The sequence below is a fragment of the Suncus etruscus genome, chromosome 8, assembly GCF_024139225.1.
Source record: "Suncus etruscus isolate mSunEtr1 chromosome 8, mSunEtr1.pri.cur, whole genome shotgun sequence".
In the NCBI taxonomy this organism is placed as follows: domain Eukaryota; kingdom Metazoa; phylum Chordata; class Mammalia; order Eulipotyphla; family Soricidae; genus Suncus; species Suncus etruscus.
Genome location: NC_064855.1, coordinates 29,496,007 through 29,519,366, shown reverse-complemented (window position 1 = coordinate 29,519,366; position 23,360 = coordinate 29,496,007). Strand labels below are relative to the sequence as shown.

General features: G+C 40.1%; 2 protein-coding genes across 3 annotated transcripts in view; one reads left to right on the top strand and one right to left on the bottom strand.

Annotated features, from left to right (window-relative positions):
- NTM (neurotrimin) overlaps nt 1-23,360 on the bottom strand; it is a 1,165,251-nt gene that overhangs the window by 1,059,980 nt on the left and 81,911 nt on the right. The gene's annotated exons all lie outside the window — the stretch shown is intronic.
- On the top strand, nt 5,595-6,223 carry LOC126015739 (cytochrome c). The gene has a single exon (XM_049778336.1). It carries the CDS (start codon nt 5,662-5,664, stop codon nt 5,977-5,979), a length of 318 nt encoding a protein of 105 aa, XP_049634293.1. The 5' UTR covers nt 5,595-5,661; the 3' UTR covers nt 5,980-6,223.

The window sequence follows — 23,360 nt, the reverse complement described above, 5'->3', positions numbered from 1 at the left end:
TGGCTGTATAATCATCACTTTAAGGTTAACCTCTCCAATATAACATCTCCCATTTTCAGCAACACCATGTTCTCCCTTAATTTTTTTCATTTGGATCAAAGATACATTTAACCTGCCTAAACCTCTGGCTAAAGGAACTACTAGGAGTCATTTTTAAAACTCTGCTTCAAATCCTCCATCTGAGTTCATAGATGGACTATGGTTTCCTAGGGCTATTCCATCTTTGCACTTGGATATCTCAGCATCTGTCCATTTCCACAGTAACTTCTCCACTTTCCCCATTCACAGCAGCTGGTGCTTTCTATCATTCTCTGGAAAATGTAAGTGCTTCAGCAGCATGGTGCCAAGGATGATGCCCTTTTATTTTTGACCCCTTCCCTCTATCATAGATCTCAAGTCTTATGCTTGCTTCTGAGCCTTTGCACATATGAACTCCACACACAATATTTATTTTACCCTATGTCCCCTGCAGAACCTATTTCCTTCCCTCTGAGCTCAGGTCTCACACAAACTTTCACTTTCAGTGGAACTTAGCTTTCTCTCTCTGGTTCTTTATCATAGCAGCTGCCTTTACTTGCATTCTTCTCATGGATCTCAAAAGACAGAAATCCAGGTATTCCCACCTCTGTGGACTCAGCAACTAAAATGGCTCCTGGCAAAGGCAGGATGCTCCTGAAATATTCATTAAATTATGCATTTGTGTTGGGCCACGGGGATGTCCATTTCCTCAAATGAGTATACTGCTCCCTGAATCTGAATAAAGTATATTCTACAAAGTTTCACTTCATCATCTAAACTGTGAAAGTATTTCAAACAGCGAAGAGACCCAAACATGAATTTACAGATTATTTTTTTTGGATGGGGGCACACTAGTGTGACTCCACCTTGAATACTACATGTAACTTTACCTGTTAGACCGCCCATTCCTGAGAGGGGTCTTGGGAAGGTTAGATAAGGCATTTGACCCAAGGAATTAAGGTCTTTGCCAGCATGGAGGTCAGAGGAAAGATGGCTGAAAGAAGTTAAGACGCAGGGCAAGCTAAGAGTGGCATGTGCTTAATTGATTATGATATAGGCCACACACAAGAGCCAAGGCCAATAAAGATGTTATCTCTCTGGAAGCCTGCCAGTGAGTGAGATTTCTACCCGCTGCTCTCATGAACCTTCAGGCCCGCTGGTTGAAGGGGGTTGCAGAGCCACGTGGCCTGGGATGGCAGAGAAAGGTCTCTCCCTCCAGCCATCTCCATCCAGCTCCATCATAAGGGCCTTCTTTATTATTTTAACCCTACAACTGGTGCTCTGAACTCTGACCTGAACCCTGGATCAAGACAGCATGGTGAGACTTCTGCTCTTCTGTTTTATTTTGGCTCTTTTCAGATGGAGTCAACCCAAAGTGTTTGGCCACGTGCAGCCATGTTCAAATATGGACGCGATCCCTTCTAGGGACACACTGGCCATTAAAACGAAACAGGGAAAAACTTGTATCACTCCCATCCAAGGCCCAGAACTGAAACTTTGTTGCCGATCCCTTTTCCAAAAACCTCGGCCTCCTCAGAAACTGATGGAGGGCCTTAATTGGAAAAGGTTCAGAAAGAAAAAGCTTCTACAAGTGGACTGATTTTCTGAGAATGACCTTCAGCTTGAATTTGGACTTCCACTTTGAAAATTTCGGACTGGACTTTTAGTTTGAACCACTTTGAACTCTTAACATCCAAACGCACCCTGCGGAAGAAGCTGAGGCCGAGAGGATCAGCAGAAAATGCCCGTCCTGCAGGCAGCTGTGATCTGGAGAAAACGCCCGTTCTGTGGCAAAAAAGCAGCGAAAAGCTCCTAATCAGCCCATAAGTGACAATGCTCAGTTCTGCTCAGCTCAGCTCTGCTCCGGTAAAGCCACATGCAAACAGCACATGGAAAAGACAAAAGCAGCGAGCCTGGGATCCGCCCTCCAGAACAGAAAGGTGAAACAATGCACGAGGACCTGCCTACAGGGAGCTGAAACTCCATGGCAGTGAAACCACGTGGTGAGAGCAGCATGGGACAAACCAGCGTCTGGACTTATGATTTTAGGTGAAGAATTAAGTGGGTAGCCACATATTTTGCACATAGTTGGTGATGGGATAAGTTTTAGTTAGTTTGTGGTATAAAAAATTTTTAAAAAGGGGAGAAGAAACAACTTAGACCATTTAAAAAAGATCTGATTTCTAACAGCCTGCATCTAACTTTGTCTTAATTAAGTCATTTTTTTTATGATTTAAATGAACTTTATTGTCTTCCATAGTTAATGTTTTCAATTGTATAGTGTTTTACTGTGTATTTTAATATATTAAGCTTGTTTTTTAAAACGTATGTTCTGTATTTATGCTTTTGTGCTTCTGTGTAGGTTAATAGGAACAAAAGTTCCCCAAGAAATAATTTATATAGTATTAAAAGTATAGGAACATGAAAGTTCAAGGATAGTGCTTGGTAAAAAAGCATTAAGAAAATTTTAAGTTCAGGTGTATGGTATATTTTGCAGAAATGTTGTTTTTGAAAAGGGCTGGTATGTTAATTTTCACTTTATTATATTGTGGCTTTGGAAATATTACCCGCCTTTGGCTAAAGGCGGAGTCAGGATTACAAAAGCTTCATTTACATTTCAGAGAAGGGGGAGATGTGACTCCACCCTGAATTTACATGTAACTACCTGCAAGACCCGCCCATTTCTGGGAGGGGTCTTGGGCGGATATTACGTGAATCTTTACCTGCAAGACCCCGCCCACTCCTGGGAGGGGTCTTGGGAAGGTTAGATAAGGCCTTTGACCCAAGGGATTAAGGTCTTTTGCCAACATGGAGGTTGGAAGAGACATGGATGAAAGAAGTTAAGACTCAGGGCAAGCCAAGAATGGCATGTGCTTAAGTGGTTATGATATAGGCCACACATGTGGGCCAGGGCCAATAAAGATGTCATCTCTCTGGAAGCCTGCCTGTGAGTGAGATTTCTACCCGCTGCTCTCATGAACCTCCAGACCCGCCACCTGAAAGGGGGTTGCGGAGTCACGTTGCCTGGGATGGCAGAGAAAGGTCTCTCCATCCATTCATCTCCATCCAGCTCCATCTTAAGGGCTGTAACACTACACACTAGTAGTGCTCAGAATTTTTTTCCCGGTTCTGAGCTCATGAATTATTCCTGGTAGGGCACAGGGTACCATATTGGATGCTGGGGATTAAATTTGAGTCATCCCTGTGCAAAGCAAGTGTCCTAAAAACTATGCTATGGCTCTGGCCTCTGAGCATACAGATTAGACTGCAGAGTTCTAAGGACAAGCAGACATACTGATTATGCTGAAAAAAGGTCCATGTGATGTATATCACATATATGATATATATCAGGGAGTCCATAGAATAGGAGGTCCAAATACTAAATATCCCATATGTGATATATATGAGAGGTCCATATGTGTGTGTGTGTGTGTGTGTGTGTGTATTTGTGGGATTCAAAAAAACATAGTGTCATCTACTCTAGTTCCATCTTAAAATGTTAACCTACCAACCTTTAAAATAGATGGGATTATCTCTACGTCAAACATGTGCTTTGGTTCAAATAAATATTATAGCTGACAGAAAGGTATTTTCTTGAGCTTCAGCTTCCCTTTTATTTAACCTTCCCTTGGAGCTGAACTCTTTCACCTTCTCTGTCCATGCAGTCTAATATTGGCTTATCCTGTCTTGAGAGCTATGCTGGGACCCTGAATTTAGAAGGAAATTGCTAAGCAGAGAAGAAATAGTGCCAAGGTGAGGCATTCCTGGCACTCTGTACTCCTTTTCTTGCCTCCCCCCCATCATACCCCACCTACTAACCCAAGAAATTAACTTCAGAGTCCTGCTAGGTCCAGGCCTCCCTTTATGGCTGTTGTGTTCAACTCTGGATTCTTTCCTTCATTTGCAAATAGAATTGGAGCTGAGTTCTATTTGACTTTGAGCACTGTAGCTTTTTGAAACATTTCCCCTTTTCCTCTCAGCCTTCTTTTCTACCCCTGGAGCCCAATATCTTCCCATAAAATAGTTTCCTTAGCAGACTTATAGACTGTAAATTGACATGGAGTTTTGCTTTTTACGAGAAGATTCTCAAGGAGAAAAGACACAGGCCTGGCTCTGGGTCTAACCATAGCGATTCCAAGAGAAGATGAATTCAGAAACATTTGAATTGTGCAGACCTTTTGTTCTTTTTGGTTTGAGGGCCTAATGCAGCAGTACTCAGAACACACTTCTGGCTCTGTCCTCAGAGATCATACCTGGGGGTGCTCAGAAAACCATATGTGGTGGCAGAGAGATCAAATGTAGGTCAACATATGCAAGTGTACTGCACTATCTCTCTGGTTCATGGTGTGCAGTCCTGCAGTGGATAAGTGGACAATCCCATTCTGCCTCTGCTGTAGTGCCATCTAATCCCCAGATCTAGGACCCAGTCTTATGCACCCAAGGCAGGCTGAATTGTTGCATAACACTTGAAATTTTTGTCAGTTGTAGCTCACTGAGCATCTTTGGTGCCTTCTCTAGCCCTAGCCCTGCCCAGCAGAAATTCTGTCTTTGTCCAGCCTCTGCAGTGGTGCTCTGGAAACAAACATTCACACTCAAACAAACAAAAATTTGGAGAGTTGGCAAGGCAATCTGCACCCATGTTACCTGTTTGGGGAAGAGAGGCTGTTTGAAAATGTAAAGATAGGTATGTCTGCCCCTCCCAGCTTCCCTTTAGTTCTCCCTATCTTCTCTTCTCGGTGTTTATCTTTTGCTTGAGGCATGTTTTAGAGCTTAAGGCTGACAGTTTTATTTAAAAGTATTTAAACTATACCAAAATTTGGATTCCATGTACAGGTGATTTTTCTTCTCTCTGTGGCCCTAGCTTATTACTGAATTAGGATGCAGAGACTCACTGCAGATGGCATTGATTGATTACTCTCCGACCTCTCTCTCACTTCCAGTCCACCCCATACACCATGCATCCACACTGCCCATGGGGACAGCCTCCCAAAATTTATAGCCCCTGCAAATCCTGTGCTTCCTGCAGCTCCATCTCTCTTGCCTCTGCCTACAAAATTGCTGGCCTGGCTCCAATTCCAAAAAAGAAGCTGGAAGCACTAGGGAGCCCAGAGCAGTGGAGACACACAGAGAAGAGTGTGGATCCAGGCACCTCAGCCTGGCCTTGTGGGGAGATGTGGGGGCCACAGAGATGCGAGAAGACTGGGAAAGTTTGGGGTTTGAGCATAATTTGTCCTTTCCCAGAAATTTTGGGGTTCTTGTCTAGAAGAAAAGAAAAGTACTTAGAGATTCGGAGCAAGGAGTGGTGATTTCCAGATGGAACTGAAGAAATAACACAAAGAACATTCCAAAAATAGAGAAGAAGAGAGTCGACAGGTAGGTTACACCAGTGGACACTGCCCAGATGCCCAAGGGGGAATGCGTCCTACTGGTTTGGTGGTGCTGGAAAGGACACAGGACCTCAGGACTTCCATGTTCTCCCTCAAGGAGAGGCACTTGACCTTACATAATTTGTGGTACCCGTTGGACACTCAACTTTGGGGGGACAGTAATGATAATGAAATATTCTATTCTAAAGAGCGGGACGGCGGACTTGCGAGCTGGTGTCTTTGGCTCCCGTGCGGCGACTGCGAGCGAGATTCTAAGATGGGTGATATTGAGAAGGGCAAAAAGATTTTTGTCCAGAAGTGTGCTCAGTGCCATACCGTGGAGAAAGGAGGCAAACACAAGACTGGGCCCAATCTCCATGGTCTGTTTGGGCGGAAGACAGGTCAGGCACCTGGATTCTCTTATACTGATGCTAACAAGAACAAAGGCATCACCTGGGGAGAGGACACGCTGATGGAGTATTTGGAGAACCCCAAGAAGTACATCCCGGGAACAAAAATGATCTTCGCTGGCATTAAGAAGAAGACCGAGAGGGCAGAGTTGATAGCTTACCTCAAAAAGGCTACTAAGGAGTAATAGTTGGCACCGCCTTATTTATTACAAAAATATCTCATGACTTTTTTATGTGTACCATATTTAATTCCATCTCGTTCATCAGAATTCAGATCATGAGTGGCTGGTGTAGCGTTTTTGGTTTTTTTTTTTTTTTGTTGGACGGCCCTGATTTAAGTAAGATTGGCTTGTGTTTAAATGACTTATCAGCTTTTTGAATTTTGATAATTCCAGGTCAGCAAGTGAAAATCACTTTGCTCCTTCTAAAGATATGATTGAACTTAATTGGTCATAGTCACCTTTCCAAGAGATGGGGTTGCCATTTACATACCTGTGGGAGAACAGTTTTCTATAACTGGCTAGGTTAATTTACCTAAAGATTAAGGAAATCATTGTCTTCTAGAGCAGGAAGACTTACAGTTTTAGATTGTGTTCAGTCACTTAGTAAAGGAAAAAACAGGATAAGATGACAATGACCCTTAAATCTTTTTGTTCTTAATTATGCCAACTTAATTAAAAATTCCCTATATCTAAAATGTTTTCTTTCACTTAAAGACAAGTGTTTTAGTGTGATATATGTATAGTATCAAACAAAAATACCTAACACTTCTCATCTTTTAAATGATCTTAAAGACAGATGCTTTTAAATTTTAGGCTGGCAAGTTAGAGTAAAATTTTGTTTATAAGTTCTTTCCTGAAGTCAGACTGATGTTCAGAATTGTCTTTTAAATAGCTATTCAGAAGTAAACATGACTAAACTATCTATCCCAAAAGTGTAATTGATAACAGTGCTTTTGCCAACTCATTAGTAGAGACGATCATCAGCACAAATTTGTAAAGAGTTAACACGATTAAAACAAAGATCACAGAAAAAAAAAAAAAGAAATATTCTATTCTAGTCATACTGGAGATTTGAGACAAATGGAGGAAAACAGAGCCAAAGGGATGGATTTGAGGAACAGCTGATTCTCCTTAATTATCCCCATAGACCCTGACCATACACAGTGTAACCCCAAGAGCCTCCCTCAAGAAAACAGGAAAGGACCATCTTGAGTGGCTGTTCTTACTTCCTGTCCCCAGACCCTTTGAGAATATAGAACATCTTCTCTTAAATTGTGTGCCCCACTGTCTGCAGAGACATCTGTCTTTCCTCAGGTACCTGCTCAGGCTTGTTGTAAACTTACTGACATGTACCTTAGGCCCATGGGTGACCCCAGTAGGAGTGGGGAAAATGGTACAATGTTTGAGGTGACAAATTGTTTTGGCCTCAAATGTGGGGCTGGTAATGAAACATCAGACTGCGCCTTTCCCACTGGGGAATGAGTTCTGTACCCAGACACTATGTCAGGGTTTCCCATGTCACGTTTTTTTCTACCATCTCCCAAACACTGTCATTCCCAAAGACAAATTTTTTTCTTTTCACTTTTATAATTAAATGCCTCTTTCTTTGCATTGAACTCTGCATCCCTCTTCTTCTCCATCACCAAACAAGTAGCATAAGACAATGTGCTATTCTTCAAAGGAAACAATAAGTAGTATACAAAGGCTACCCACAGAATGGGAGAAAGTATTAACCCAATATTCATCTGATAAAGAACTAATATCTAAGATGTGTAAGGTACTGGCAAACTGAACAAGAAAAAAACATATAACCCAATTAAAAAATGGGGAGAAGAAATGAACAGTCATTTCCTCAAAGACGAAATATAGATGGCCAGAAGGCACATGAAAAAGTGCTTCACACCAATAGTCATCAGGGAGATGAAAATCAAAACACAACTTACACCACAGAGAATGGCAAAAATCACAAAGAAAAAGAACAACCAACGCTGGCATAGTATTTGTGGGGAGAAAGAAATTCTCATTCACTGCTAGTGGGAATGCCATGTAGTCCAATCTTTCTGGAAACCAATCTAGATATTCCTTAAAAAACTGTAAATTGACCTTTCTTATGATTAAGCAATATTATTCCTTGGAATATACGCTAGGAACACAAGAACACAATACAAAAATGCCCTCTACACTACAATGTTTATCGTAGCACTATTTATAATAGCCAGAATCTGGAAGCAGCCCAGGTGCCCAATACCAGATAAGTTGATAAAGAAACTGTGAAACACAATAGAATACTATGCAGCCAATAGAAAAAATGAAGTCATAAAATTTTCTTATACAAGATAGACATGGAAAATATTATGCTAAGTGAAATGATTCATAGGGAGAGGGATAAACATAGAAAATCTCACTCATCAGTGGGATATAAGGAAAATAAAAGACAATGTGGGATGATATCTGGAGACAATAAAGATGAGAATTAGGAGGACCAGTCCATGGTAGGAAGCTTGCCACAAAAAGTGGAGAGTCAGTTAGAGTACAGAAGGTTCTAATATGAAAGGGTCATTTATGGTACCCCTTTATTTGCAGTAGTAAAAACCATAATATCAAAAAAGTGGGGAGAGAAAGAAAGAGAAGAAAAATGCCTGCCCCAGAGGCAGGTAGGAGAAGGTGGTGTGAGGGAGGGAAGAGGGCATCAGGAAGGGTAAGAGGGAAACTATTGACATGGGTGGCCAAAAATGTGCACTGGTGAAAGTTATTATACATTATATGACTGTAACTCAATCATGAACAACTTTACCAGTACAAAAATACTGTACATGAACAAGCTAGTAGCCTTGGTGTTTAAATTAAAAATATATTTAAAAAATAAAAATAAGAATTAAGGGGCCGGAGTGGAGGCACAAGGATAAAGCGTCTGCCTTGCACACGCTAGCCTAGGATGGACCACGGTTCAATCCCCTGGTGTCCCATATAGTCCCCCAAGTCAGGAGTGATTTCTAAATGCACAGCCAGGAGTAACACTTGAGCGTGTGTGGCCCAAAAACCAAAAGGATAAAGGAGCAAGAAATCCTAAATGGAGCAAAGAAAGCCTCTTCAACAAGTGGTGTTGGCACAACTGGCTAGCCACTTGCAAAAAATTGAACATCGACCCCCAGCTAAGATCATGTACAATGGTAAAATCCAAATGAATTGAAGACCTCAATATCAAACCCGAAACAATAAGAACAACATGTAGGCAAAACACTCCAGGACATTGAGACTACAGGCATATTCAAGGAGGAAACTACACTCTCTCAAGCAAGTGAAAGCAGAGATTAACAGATGAGAATATATTAAGCTGAGAAGCTTCTGCACCTCAAAGGAAATAGCTCCCAGTATACAAGAGCCACCCACTGAGTGAGAGAAACTATTCACCCAATACCCATCAGATAAGGGGCTGATCTCCAAAATATACAAGGCACTGACAGAACTTTACAAGAAAAAAAAAATCTAATCCCAACAAAAAAATGGGGAGAAAAAATGGACAGACACTTGACAAAGAAAAATACAAATGGCCAAAAGGCACATGGAAAAATGCTTCACATCACTAGTCATCAGGAGATGCAAATCAAAACAACTATGAGGTACCACCTCACACCACAGAGCTTGGCACACATCACAAATAATGAGAACAAACAGTGTTGGCAGGAATGTGGAGAGAAAGGAACTCATCCACTGCTGGTGGGAATGCCATCTAGTTCAACCTTTATGGAAAGCGATATGGAGATTCCTTCAAAAACTGGAAATCAAGCTCCCATATGGTCCAGCTATACCACTCCTAGGAATATACCCTAGGAACACAAAAATACAATACAAAAATCCCTTCCTTACACCTATATTCATTGCAGCACTATTTACCATAGCAAGACTCTGGAAACAACCAAGATGCCCTTCAACAGACGAATGGCTAAAGAAACTGTGGTACATATACACAATGGAATATTATGCAGCTGTCAGGAGAGATGAAGTCATGAAATTTTCCTATACATGGATGTACATGGAATCTATTATGCTGAGTGAAATAAGTAAGAGAGAGAAAGAGAGAGAAACACAGAATGGTCTCACTCATCTATGGGTTTTAAGAAAAATTAAAGACATTCTTGCAATAATAATTTTCAAACACAAAAGAGAAAAGAGCTGGAAATTCCAGCTCATCTCATGAAGCTCACCACAAAGAGTGATGAGTTTAATTAGAGAAATAACTACATTTTGAACTATCCTAATAATGAGAATGTATGAGGGAAATAGAAAGCCTGTCGAGACTACAGGCGGGGTTGGGTGGGGAGGAGGAAGATTTAGGACATTGGTGATGGGAATGTTGCACTGGTGATGGGTGGTGTTCTTTACATGACTGAAACCCAAACACAATCATGTATGTAATCAAGGTGTTTAAATAAAATATATAAAAAAAGAATTAAAAAAAAGAAAATTCGCTGTTGACTCCCTAGCTGGGTTTTTAGCACCAATTAGCTCCTGTCCCTCATGACTTCTATAAATGAAAGTATTTCTGATGACTCCCCCTAATTAATACAACCACATGTGGTCTTTCTGCAAAAGTGTCAAGAAGAAGCAGATGTAGGTTTTCCAGAAGAATCATCCCACATTCTGTCTCCCATTTCTCCTCCTCTATACATTCCAATGCATTGCAGTGTTCACCCGTGTGATATCTAGTGTCAGGCCTTATGGCTACTATGTGGCCAAAAATCACCTATGGCTCCTAGCTTGGCGCAGGTGAACAGCACAGGAATTCAACTCAAGAGCTCATACCTGCAAAGCACAGCCACAAGTTCATGATGATGAGACTTCTAAGTGCACAACCTTTACAAAAAAATATATACAAATGCCATGTAAGTGGCTGCTTTTTAATAATGCCACCAAGCGATGATTTTATTTGTTTAACTGAGGGTCTAGTTGACCTAAAACATTATCCTAGACTCAGGTATACAACTCGATGATTTGATGTTTATTTATGTTGTGAAATAATCGGTACAGTAAGTTTAGTTGATAACCATCAACATGCATAATTATATACTTTTTCTGGTGATGGGAACTTGGAAGATTTATTCTCTTAGTAGCTTATATTGTACACCACAGTCCTATTGATTACAACTGCAGAGGGGACATTGTGTCTCCTGAGCAGATTTATTGCTGAGTTTTGTCTCTTTCTCTCCCTTCACTCATTTTGCGACAATCTATCCCTGCTTCTGCAATCACAATCTGTTCTCTCTAGGCTCAGCTCTGCAGACATTTTTAAGGTGTGGGAGCATCACCTATGCAGTGTTCAGGAGACCTGGGGAGGGCCTCCCTTGTGATTCTCATTCCATTGGGTGGGCTATTGATTCATACAAGGACCAAGGGTGTGATAGTGCTTTGCCCTACAGAGCAGGGGTATCTAAGCCTCCAATAGTGGTGCTGGGGACCCCCAAGGCCACACCCAGTAGTTCATGGGAACTCCAATATTCACACAGTAATTATATGGAGATCTTGTGTTGCTGTAATTGGACTGGGTCTGGTGTTTGCCAGGCATGCAAGCACTAACCACTCTATCTCCAGGCCTCAGCTTGGTAATCTTGTTCATTTTTGCTTTAGTTTTCACATGTAAATGAGATGATTTGATATTTCTTTTTCTCTGACTTATTTTTAACACCCTCAAGGACCATTTATGTTGTATCAAGAGATATTTAATTATTAGGAAATAAGGCTTATGCAGATTTTTTAATTTTATATTGAGGTCTCATGACTTATAATCGTATTAATATTAATGTTTATACACATAATGCTATTGCACCACACCTAATAAATGCTGTTTACTTTGTTTTATGTTACTTTGGCCCTTCCAGTAGTGCTCATGGAATACTCCTAGGACTTGGTGCGGTACTGGGAATCAAATCAGTGTCAGCTGCATTGCCAAGCAAGCATCTTAGTCCCTGTGCTATCTTTCTAGTTCCCAGATTAATACTTTAAAAGAGCTCCAAGTTATATAATAAATTATAAACTATTAAACACCATGCAAAAATATAAACTGTCTAATCCAGCTACTCTTAAAGGTGCAGGCCAGGCATTGAGGTCATGGTAGGAGAAGATAAGGGAAGAGAATAACTGAGTGTGAGAATGTTCTGGTCAGTCTGGGGGTGACTGCCCATTGGGATGTAGATCTGGTGGTACATTTTAGCAGATAGATTAGACCTGACTGGGAAGCATGATAAAGCCAGAGCTGGTCCAACGAGCTGAGGCACAAAGGCTTGAACCAGGATAGGCTTCGTGCAAGGCAAGTGCCTTTCTCACTGCTCTATCTTTCTGGTCTCCAGCACACATAATTTTGACCTTAATTCATACTACACTAGATTTTAACTTAATTTTTGATCACTGTGTGGTTCAGAAACATTTGATTTGACCAAACTTTTCATGACCTTAAATTCAGTTACCACAGTTTAGGAAGAGAGGGTCAAGCTCACTCCCAGACTGAGCCATTCTATTCCCACCTACAACGCATAGACACAATACTAAAAAGTGGTATACATTCATCTCCAAACACTCCCACAAAATCCTCAGGCTCCATGTATGGAAGAGGTCAGAGCCATGGCAGGGATGGTATGAAATGGCAGGATACTGAAAGCAAAAGTAATTATTTTTGGCTTTGGTGTGCATTGCACATTCATATTCATATCCTGCAACTCCATTCCTTCCTGATGGTATTTTTAGTTAGGTTAATAGTTGAGTATGCTTGCATATCGTGAGCCTCTTCACTCCCTGACTCTTGAAGTGTTGTTCTGATGCCTGTTATTTTCAGCAATCTCTCTTCCTACCCATGACCCAACCCAGAACAGGTATGCTTCTAAAGACATGAAACCAACTCTGCCTCACACCACAAATGCCATGTGGGGCAATTTACTTAACTTGTAGGGACCCGAGGTATTAGGCAACTTTTTAAGAATGTGATTAGCAAAATTTAAAGAACATTGGAGAAAATGCATATAAAGTATGCCTAACAGGGTTTAGTAATCATAATAGCTGCAGTTATACAGCCTATCCAAAGCTACGGTCCAGCCCAGTTTCATAAACTGTTTTAAATTTCAGGGAAAGAGCAAGAGCTTATAAGAAGAATGTAATGGAAAAATTAGGGCTCACACTCCAGGTCTCATCAAGAAACTCCTTCAAAATCTTCATTCCTTATTGGTCACTCTCAAAACTCACCACCTCCTACTCCTCTAGCTGAATTCCACTTGGTGAAACATTTTCCCCACTGTGAAATTGGTCACTACTACATCCTAACAAATAATATTCACCATTCATATGATAAATTTTTGCCTGTATGTACAGGACTCTTGAAAGTTCATGGTAGTTCTACTGGGCTGCCATTCTGCTTACTAACCTATACTGTCCTCTTGCCGCAGGGCAATTGATACAGACATGTCATCATCTTAGTTGTACATAGTAGGAGCTCAATAGATGTATCACAAACACATGCATCAGTATTCTAAAGTGACATCTCCCATGGGGAGATGTCCAGCCACATCTGCGTGCTCTATAAAAGTTCCAGTCTTGGGGTTGGAGCGATAGTGCAGTGATGGGGAATTTGCCTTGCATGAAGCTGACCAGGACAGACCTTGGTTTGATCCCTGGTGTCCCATATGGTCTCCCAAGCCAGGAGTGATTCCTGAGTAGTCATTGGGTGTGGCCCAAAAATCTAAAATAAAAAAATAAATAAAAATGTAAAAGTGCCAGTCTTCCTTTCCTGATTTCAGGACATCTAAACCCAATCCAAAGTAGAAACTGCTTTAGGTGTCAATGATACAATATTAATTTCTTTGTGGAGGAAATGGTTCTAAGGGCTGTAGTACATGTGAGAGTAGAGGATCGTTCTGACAGTGCATAGTCCCTAATATCACTGACAGTTGTTCCCAAGATAAGTGGTAGCTAAAGAGATAATAGAGTGTTAGGGTAGTCTTGAAGCAACAGGACCACATTGTAGTGTATCCTCAGACTCTCACATTGAACTACTGAGCTAGAGGCAGAGAATTGCCAGGAGGAGCCTCTAGCCTCTCCTCTCCCCACACCAAACATTATGTAAGAGGCCCAAAATAAAAAAAAAATTCATAAAACTTAAGAAGTGGATCAATAGGAGTTGGGGCATTTAAAAAAAAAGAAGTGGATCAAACACTCCTGAAATTTATTTGGAACAATAAACATCCATGAATAGCTGGAACAACACTTGAAAAAGGGAATATGGGGCACCACTTTCCCAAACTTTAAATTGTTTTTACAAGCTATAGACATTAAAACAGCATGGTATCAGATCAGTGAAATATACTTGAGTATTCAGAGAATATTCCCTAGACATACAATCAACTAACCTTTGATAAAGGGGCAAGAAATCCAAAATGGAGCAAGGAAATCCCTTCAACAGGTGCTATTGGCAAAACTGGTCAGCCACATGCCAAAAAGCAACCTCAGACCTCCATCTATTAACATGCACAATGGGCAAATGCAAGTGAATTAAAAAACTTGACATCAGGCCTGAAACCATAAGGTATATAGAAAACACTTAGGTAAAACACTCCATGACATTAAGACTAAAAGCATCTTCCGGGAGGAAACAGCACTTTCCAAAAAGTGGAAGTAGAGATAAACAGATGGGTCTGTATTAAGCTGAGAAGCTTCTGCACCTCAAAGGAAATAGTGAGGAGGATACAAAGGCCACCCACAGAAAGGGAGAAATTATTCATCCAATACCCATCAGAGTAGGGGCTAACATTTAAGATATACAAGTTACTGACAGAACTTAACAAGAAAAAAAACCTAGCCCCATCCAAAATTGGGGAGAAGAAATGAACAGATACTTTCTCAAAGAAGAAATACAAATAGCCAAAAGATACATAAAAAAATGTTCCACATCACTAATAGTCAGAGTGAGGCAAATCAAAACAATAATGAGGTATCATCTCACATCACACATCACAAAGAACAAGAACAACCAGTGCTAGTGGGAATGTGAAGAGAAAGGAATTCTCATTCACTGCTGTTGGGAATGTTGTCTAGGTTAGCCTTTATGAAAAACAATATTGAGATTTTTCAAAAAACTGAAAATTGAGCTCCCATTTATTCCAGCTTTACCACTCTTAGGGATATACCCTAGGAACACAAAATGCAATACAAAAATCCCTTACTCACACCTATATTCATTGCAGTGCTATTTACAATAGCCAGACTCTGGAAACAACCAAGATGCCCTTCAACAGATGAATGGCTAAAGAAACTGTGATACATATACACAATGGAATATTATGCAGTTGTCAGGACAGATGAAATCATGAAAATTTTCTATACATGAATGGACATGGAAACTATTATGCTGACTGAAATAAGTCAGAGGGAGAGAGATACACACAGAATAGTCTCACTAATCTATGGGTTTTAAGAAAAATAAAAGACATTATTGTAATAATGCCCAGAGATGAGGACTGGAAGGATCAGCTTACAATATGAAGCTCACCAAAGAGTAGTGAGTTCAGTTAGAGATATAACTACACTAATAACCACTATGACAATGTTAGTGAGTGAGAGAAGTAGAATGTCTGTCTCAAATACAGGCAGGGGGTGTGCGAGAAAGGAGATGGGGGGCACTGGTTGTGGGAATACTGCAATGGTGAAAAGGATGTTCTATGACTAAAACCTAACTACAATCATAGTATTTAAATAAAGATATTTAAAAAATCATAAAACTTTAAATAATTATTAGGAAAGGGTCCTCAGCCATTGATGTTCAGGGTTTTTATTTTCTCCCAGAACTCCTGGTAATGTTTAGTAGATTGTGTGGTGCTAGAGCTCAAACCCAAGGCTTCAACTCGCAAAATACAAGTATGTACACAAAAGAGCTCTGCCGAGCAACGTGAACCATCTCCACTGCCCTGCCAGAATATGAGTGGTGAAGCTTAGTCCCTGGCCCTGTAAACCAATTGCTATGTGAATTCCTGTTTTTAGAAGGTGCCTAATGAGAGTTTTATGAATGCACATAATGCAGCAAACTACAAATTCCATAATTTCTGACATTCCTCCCTCCCATTTTCATAGCCCATTTGCAGGAATATAGCTGCAGGTGTGGGGTTCCTGCCCTGACCCCAGCCAGAACACCTGGGTCCAGATGGCCCATCTAGGGCTCAGCTCTAAATAAAAATTGAGTTTTTGAAGCCAGACAATGAGTCTCTGCATTCCTATTGCTGACTCTATCATTTAATTGGACCTCAGTGATTTTTATTTTTTATTTTTTTTTTGTTTTTGGGCCACACCCGGCAGTACTCAGAGGTTACTCCTGGCTGTCTGCTCAGAAATAGCTCCTGGCAGGCACGGGGGACCATATGGGACACCGGGATTCGAACCAACCGCCTTTGGTCCTGGATAGGCTGCTTGCAAGGCAAACGCCACTGTGCTATCTCTCTGGGCCCGGACCTCAGTGATTTTTAAAGTCAACCATAATTAAATTTGAATTTGCAACATGCCTTTAAATATGTTTACACTGTTCTTGTGATGTTCCTCAGCCAACTCTCACCTTAGGTCCCTGTAGCAACAGAGATCTACTCAATTTGCAACACATATCCTAGGAATATGCTGGTAACAATGGCAGTGGGAAGGGGGCCTAAAGTGTGCTGAGTATGGCAAGCCAGTCATCCAAAGCAGTCAGAAACAGCAATGCAAGCAAAGGGTTCATCCTAAACCCTAAATCATGCAGCTTGGCGGTCTTGAGTAAGTCTCTGAGTGAGCACATGGGGTATAGTGCTAAGGCGAAGACTAAGTCCTCACTTTGATTGGTTTGAGGGCTCCAAATTTCAAAAGTGAAGGAGAAGAAGGTAACAGAGAGGAAGGAGAATGAAAGCATGCTGAGAAGTGATGGGTGGAGGAATCCTTTCATATGAAGAAGTTCTCTCTCTCTTTTTTTTAATGTGCCAACTGGTACTGTTCATCATGTCTACTGAAGATCAAAGTCAAGACAAAGAGCAGACAGTCCAGAACTCTAAGCATACTGGCTCAGAACTTCTAAAAAAAAAAAAAGGAAAAAGGAACTTTTGGCAGGAGGAGGTAACCAGTGAAAATGCAGAGAATGAATCCCAAAAGAAGATTGGAGACTTGGGAGATCTGCTACAAAGTTGAGCTGGATCAAAGAAGCTGCAATGGGAGGTAATCTGTACTTTAGCACAGAAAGTTTTTTTGGGGGGGTGAAAGTGGAAGTTGGGACCTCCTTCTAGCTGCACTCAGGGCTCTGTGCTTAGTAATGAGCCCTGGTTGTATTCAGGGAACAATATGTGATGTCAGGGATAAAATCCAGGTCAGCCATGTGCAGTCAGTCAAGTACAAATCAAATCAAGCACAGAAAGTGCTAGCTAGATTATATTGCTAAACTGGAATAAAGTGGTTGTGGATACTAAGATATATATATATATATATATATATATATATATATATATATATATATATATATATATATATATATATATATATAAATTCTACAAAACTTCTCCTCCTATTAGACTGGAAGAGTCTTAAGTTGAATGAGAATGCTCAGATACCAGAAAAACTTAATTGACTTTAGTGACACAGAAAAAAGATGGAAAATATCAACGTCATCTTTGATATGTCTTCCTTCTCCAAAGCCAAGGATTGTGGAAGATACGAATACATGCACCTCATCTTGAAAACATAATTAGTAGCTGCCAGTTCCAACACTTGGAAAAATATGGAAGTCAAATATGTCCTTAATCATTTCAAAAGTGAAATGGTTGTATCTATCAACCATTTTTTTCTGATCTAAGTTACATCTATTCCTATCTGGGGATGATTTCCACACCATGTCTGACCTCTGAGATTAGAGGCTCCATCTGCTCTGCAGGAACAGAGCCCTGAGTTTTGTACACCAAAAAGACTAACCCAATTTTGGCAATGATTTCAAAAACTAGATATAGTTACCTCTCTTCCTTCTCAGAATATCTTCTCTATTTTCTTTCTCTTCTTCATTTCTTCCCAAGGTGACAGAAAGAACTGCATGAATCTCAGTTAGACTGAGTAAAAGTGTCAATGGGTTCTAATATTTTAATACCAGGATACTCACTTTTCTATAAACCCCCTCAGAGGTACATAGTAATATGATAAAATAAACAGTGCACAGAATAAATATACCATAGCTTTCAGAAAAAATTTTATTTAAATAATTTCAAAGGGAAGTTAAATATTATAACAAATTCAAAACACCTCATATTAAAAGCTGACTATAATATAAATATAAAATAAATATTATGTATTAATAATTAATTTTATGAATAGATATTCAAACACTTTGTGCTAGAATTTAAGATTGAAAAGGCTATACAGGAGCTGGAGTGTTAGCACAGTGGGTAGAGTATTTTTGCCTTGCATGTGGTCAACTTGAGTTTGATCCCCCGCATCTCATATGGTCCCAAGCCTGCCAAGAGTAACCTCTGAGCACCATCTAGTATGCCCTCCAAACAAAACAAAATAAAACAATAACAAAAAAAAAATCTAAAGAGCTAAGCATTAACTTGTCACAAGTTAGGGGACATGAATGGATAAGATCAAAATCAAGTGTTATCTCCATTATATTTTTGGTCTTTATTCCAGAGGCACAGTTACGCCCAAATTTAGACTTTTCTTTAATCTAATGAGCCATTTTAATCAATTGCCCCCAAGTGGATTTCTGGAGCACTTGGCACATTTTTTCAAACTTTTCTCTGTGATTATCTTTTGTACCATTGGTCTTATCTAGTATACCCTGGAACTTCCACTTTCCTTTTTTCCTCTTGTAAACACCAAAAAATTCAAGTCCTCCCATTACAACAGGCCATCATTTTATGTCATGTATTCCTTTGCAATTAAATCTATCTCTTTCTAATTATTAAAAGACAGTAACAAGGAGACACAGAATAATATCAGAACAGTCTGTGATCTCTACACTTTCTTTCTCAAATGCCAATTATCCATCCACTCATCTACATCTAGTTTTTTATCTTTACTAAAACCACCTTCATAATAAGATGGCCCAAGATCATATCTCATTTGCTAAACCCATGGACCATCTCAAAAAATTATATTACTTGAGCTTATTGATTTATCTCTTTTCTCTCTCATTTACATTCTTTATATCTGTCTGAGCTTCAGGACTCAACTTCTTATTCTCTCCATCATCTTTCTTAAATATACTAAAACTTTTAGTAATCTTTTGCTATGCAATAAGTACCCTAATATGTAAGAACTTGATACTATAAGTATTAATACCTGCTGGTTTGTGTGAGTAATGAATGTGAAATAGGCTTAACTGAACTCCTTCTACTCAAGGCATCTCATGGGATTACAGTCAGTATGCAAGAGACAGTTTCATCTGAAGGTATGGCTAGGGCTTTGGTGCTATCTGTTGCCACACCCATTTACATGGGTTTTTCAGCCATGTAGTGTTTCTCCACAGGAATTTCTCTCACCTGGAAAGCTAAGTTTCACCACTAACATAAGCTTGTCAATAAAACTGCTATCATTTCTGCAATAGTTTACTAATTAGAAGTGACTCAAACTGCCTGATTCACACTCCAGAGGAAGAAATTACATAGGCATACAGATCAATATTTGAAGATCAATGCAGACCATCTTAAGAGCTGCTCACCATACCCTGGTACACTACTGGTCCTATCATTCTCTCCCTAGATATCTCTCTTAAGTCTCATGTAATACATGAAAACTCATGTATTCACTGCTTATAAGATAGCCCTCTGGAGACACATATCTCAGTCTAAATTTATTCCAAGGAAAACACTTTGTTTTCCCTTGTAATGTGATCTGCTTTCTCCTATTCCTCCAGGTTGACACCACTGTAAACCTACGCTTCCTATCTACAAACCTAGGAGACAAAAATCTATTTTGTCTAATTCCATTGGTCTCCATTTTCTAAATGCATTTTCTACATATTTTCAATGTATTTCCTAAATATTCTCAAAAATTTTCCCCATTTTTCCAACCCATTGCTGCTTACAAACTAGTACTGTTCATGTGTCTCATCCAGACCCTTGACCTGAAACTGGCTTACACCCCCTCTAACAGTTAATTCTGTCCCACACACTGTAGATAGTATACATTATATAGTATCAAGTTGTGAAGAGAAGGACACAGAATTTTACAAACTGCTGAAAGCTATAATGCACCTTCTGTTGCAGTAATGTTGCTCATGCCACCATTGGCAAGGCTAAAATGATGGCAGTCATGATAATAGAGATAAATTCTACCACCACCCCCCCCTGAGAAAATGTTAACCTCAGCTTCAACCAAGGATACAAACAAGTTATATTCATCCAATAAGACTTTCAGTCCTTGTCAGAAATGCCAAAACATGGAATCCGGTGCCATATGTCATAGGCTCTATATCTGCACCTGGATGCTCTGTTAAGGCTGAGTCCTCAAAATAAACTCTATTTTTGAGTGAGAAAATCATCACAGTATAATTGGAGCTGCTGAAGCCCAAGATGTCATTCAATTGAACACTATTCTGAAGTTTTTTCAGTGAGCTAAGAAGTAGCACATCTTGCCAATTAGCTCACCAATGATCAGATCATTGATGAACCTATTGGAAATTTGCCCAAGTTGGGAACTTGACAGCTATTTTCTCCAGTCTGCCATGTTTTTTTTTTCCTGGGGGTGGGGGGGGGAGGTTGCTTCTTTTGAAGCTGCCAAAACTTTCTGACTGGTAGAACAACTAAACCATCACTGACCAGACCCTCACAGCAGAACAAGTCATTCTGGAAAGCTATGAAACAGATATGATCAACCAGCAGCTGAAGCCAGCCCTTTTTCTGGCTGTGAATTCAATGGACTTCCAAGTGCAAAAAAGATAGTTGGAGCCTTAGGACAAATTTAGCTGTGGCCGAGCTAGATCATGGATAGTTACTAGCATGAAAATTCATTCATACAACTTTGGGATAAAATACCTGACGCAAGATACATCAGGGGCTGCCATGCTCCTATCCCCGATAAGGACACAGCAGTAACAGATGGAGGAACAAGGCGCTTATCTTGTTAGCTGATGGATTTATCTCCCCCACCCCCTTTCCTACATATTCCATAGTGTTCTGTGAGTGGTAGTTTTTACTGTGTAGCATACGGAGCGGGAATTGATTTCTTTTCTCCCTTCTTAATTCAATAAGAACTGGAGTGGAGGATAAATAGCTTGTTGTGCTAAAAAAATTTCCAAACAGTCAAGAAAATGTCAGAATAGTTTTTCTTTCCTTTGTGGCTGGGATTTCAGTTCTGGGAAGCATTCCTCCCTCACAAAGAAAGAAATTAGAGCAGGGATTTTCTTTTTGTCCTCTCTCACTCTCTCTCTCTCTCTCTCTCTCTCTCTCTCTCTCTCTCTCTCTCTCTCTCTCTCACACACACACACACACACACACACACACACACACACACACACATGATCAGGATAATGCCTCATTCATGGACTCTGGACTTTTTTTAGGGACAGTACTTGGCTTTTCTTAGGGACAGCACTGTTTCATTCTAAATGTATGGCCAAAGAAAATTGTTCTTTAATGGGAGAAAATCATCTCCCCTTCAAATGACACTGGGGAGTGAGTACCAGAGATCAAACTCAGACCTTCTCACATTCAAGGCATACAACTGTGTCACTAAGTTACATCCCTAAAGCTGGAAATGACTGTAGATTTGACTAAATAAAGTTGCCTGGAAAAGCAGGACAAGTTCTATTTCCTTGCAGTGTGCTTCTGAAAAAAAGAGTAAAGCAAAAAATTCTATATAGACAAATTAAACAAGAGAGCAAAGATCTGCAGCTGAAATGTGTGTACCACATTGTCCAGGAAGCAGAGGAATGAATAGTAACTAATTTTGCCCAGCATGAAAAGTAAAATGGAAATAACCAGGTGGGAGAAGCAAGCTGATTCAGGGAACAACATTACCCAGAAACTCATGAACTAGAGACCTCATGTCTTTTTGAGATTGAGGCCAGGATGAGATCATAAGCAAAGGCATTGTTGAAAGTCTCTCTAAGAAGATATCATATTCATTAATGCTTTTTTATAGGGAATTGCCTATGTTTCTGTCCTTGAAAGAGATGTGAAGCTTCTTTTCTATAGCAGTAGTTTGCAAATTTGGGGCTCCCTTGGGCTGAAGAGATAGCTCAGGTATCTGGAGCACATGCACCGCATGCACAAGGAACTGAGTTATATTCTTGATATCTTATGGTCCTCTGAACATTTCTAGCCAGGTACAAATAGTGCTGCATCATAAGATCCAAGCACTGAATCATCCAACCAAGTGGGCTGAGTATTACTGGAATTGACTTCTGGTTCCCCTTAACAGGGGTTTGGAGTCTCTTCAAAAATTTAAAAAATAATTAAATGGAGGCTTCCCAAAACAGACAAGTCTGTATCTCCTGGGAACTTGTACCTTTCCCAGGCCCCAACCAAAATTAGGAAATCTGACCTTGAGGGGAGGAACTATTTGAGCATTAATCAGTATCAGTTTAGCAGGTAATCCTAATGTGGGGTACAGGTGAGAGCTGGCAGCTGACGTGTGTATAGCAGAGGCAGAATTGAAGCACCAAGTGGGAAAGGAAGAGACTTCTCCAGAGGATATACTCTTCAAATGGAGCAATGGTCCTTAAAGGTCCCTCTGTCCCCACCACATCTGCTTCCACAGAGTTTCTTAATGAGGAATAGCTCTTATCAATGTAGGAAAGAACAGGTCTTCCCAACTGCTTGGTAGATGATCCTCTCCTGTAAGATCAAATGCTAAATTAAGGACAGCAAAAACTTCAGGAACACAATTCTCTAAATATTTTTAGATACCATAAATTTTAAGTGCATAATCACAAACTGTCCCAGAAAACAGAAGAGAGAAAGAAAAAAAAACACAAATGGGAGAATATGTCAAAGACCACCTGTTCTTATTGGGAGAGAAAAAAAGAATAAAAGAAGGGGCAGTTTCATAACTATTAAATGATAAATTTCCAAAAACAGGCAAAAAAGGTATTTACCAAGTAAACTTTTTATAGATGAAAAAAATAAGCTGAAATAATATATTGGTAAATTAAACAAAAGCAATTTCAGAATACTTGGAATAAAGAGAATTGTTCCAGTTGGAGTTCAAACTGTTTGAGCCTTGGACTGTAAAAGACCTGTGGCATCCTGTGATCTGGCCCTGCTGTATGACTGAATGGTCCTGGATACTCCTTATCAGCTGTCTCAGGCTATCCCCTGGCACTGTAGGACTCACAAGTTACGGATAAATACCTAAAGAGCCCTTATCAGATAAGGGTTCCCCAATGGAACCCTTTCTAGTCCTGGGTGGAAAATGTCTAAGTCTCACCCTCTCGGTCTCCAGCTCATGCCTCTACAAATAACTACAACCAACACTCCTGTTGACCCATGCTTGGTGGCCTCTCATGCCCCCATCAAACTATGGACTGTTGCATGATACTGGAATCAGCTTAAGCAAAACCCCTAGTTCAAGGACAATATAGTGTT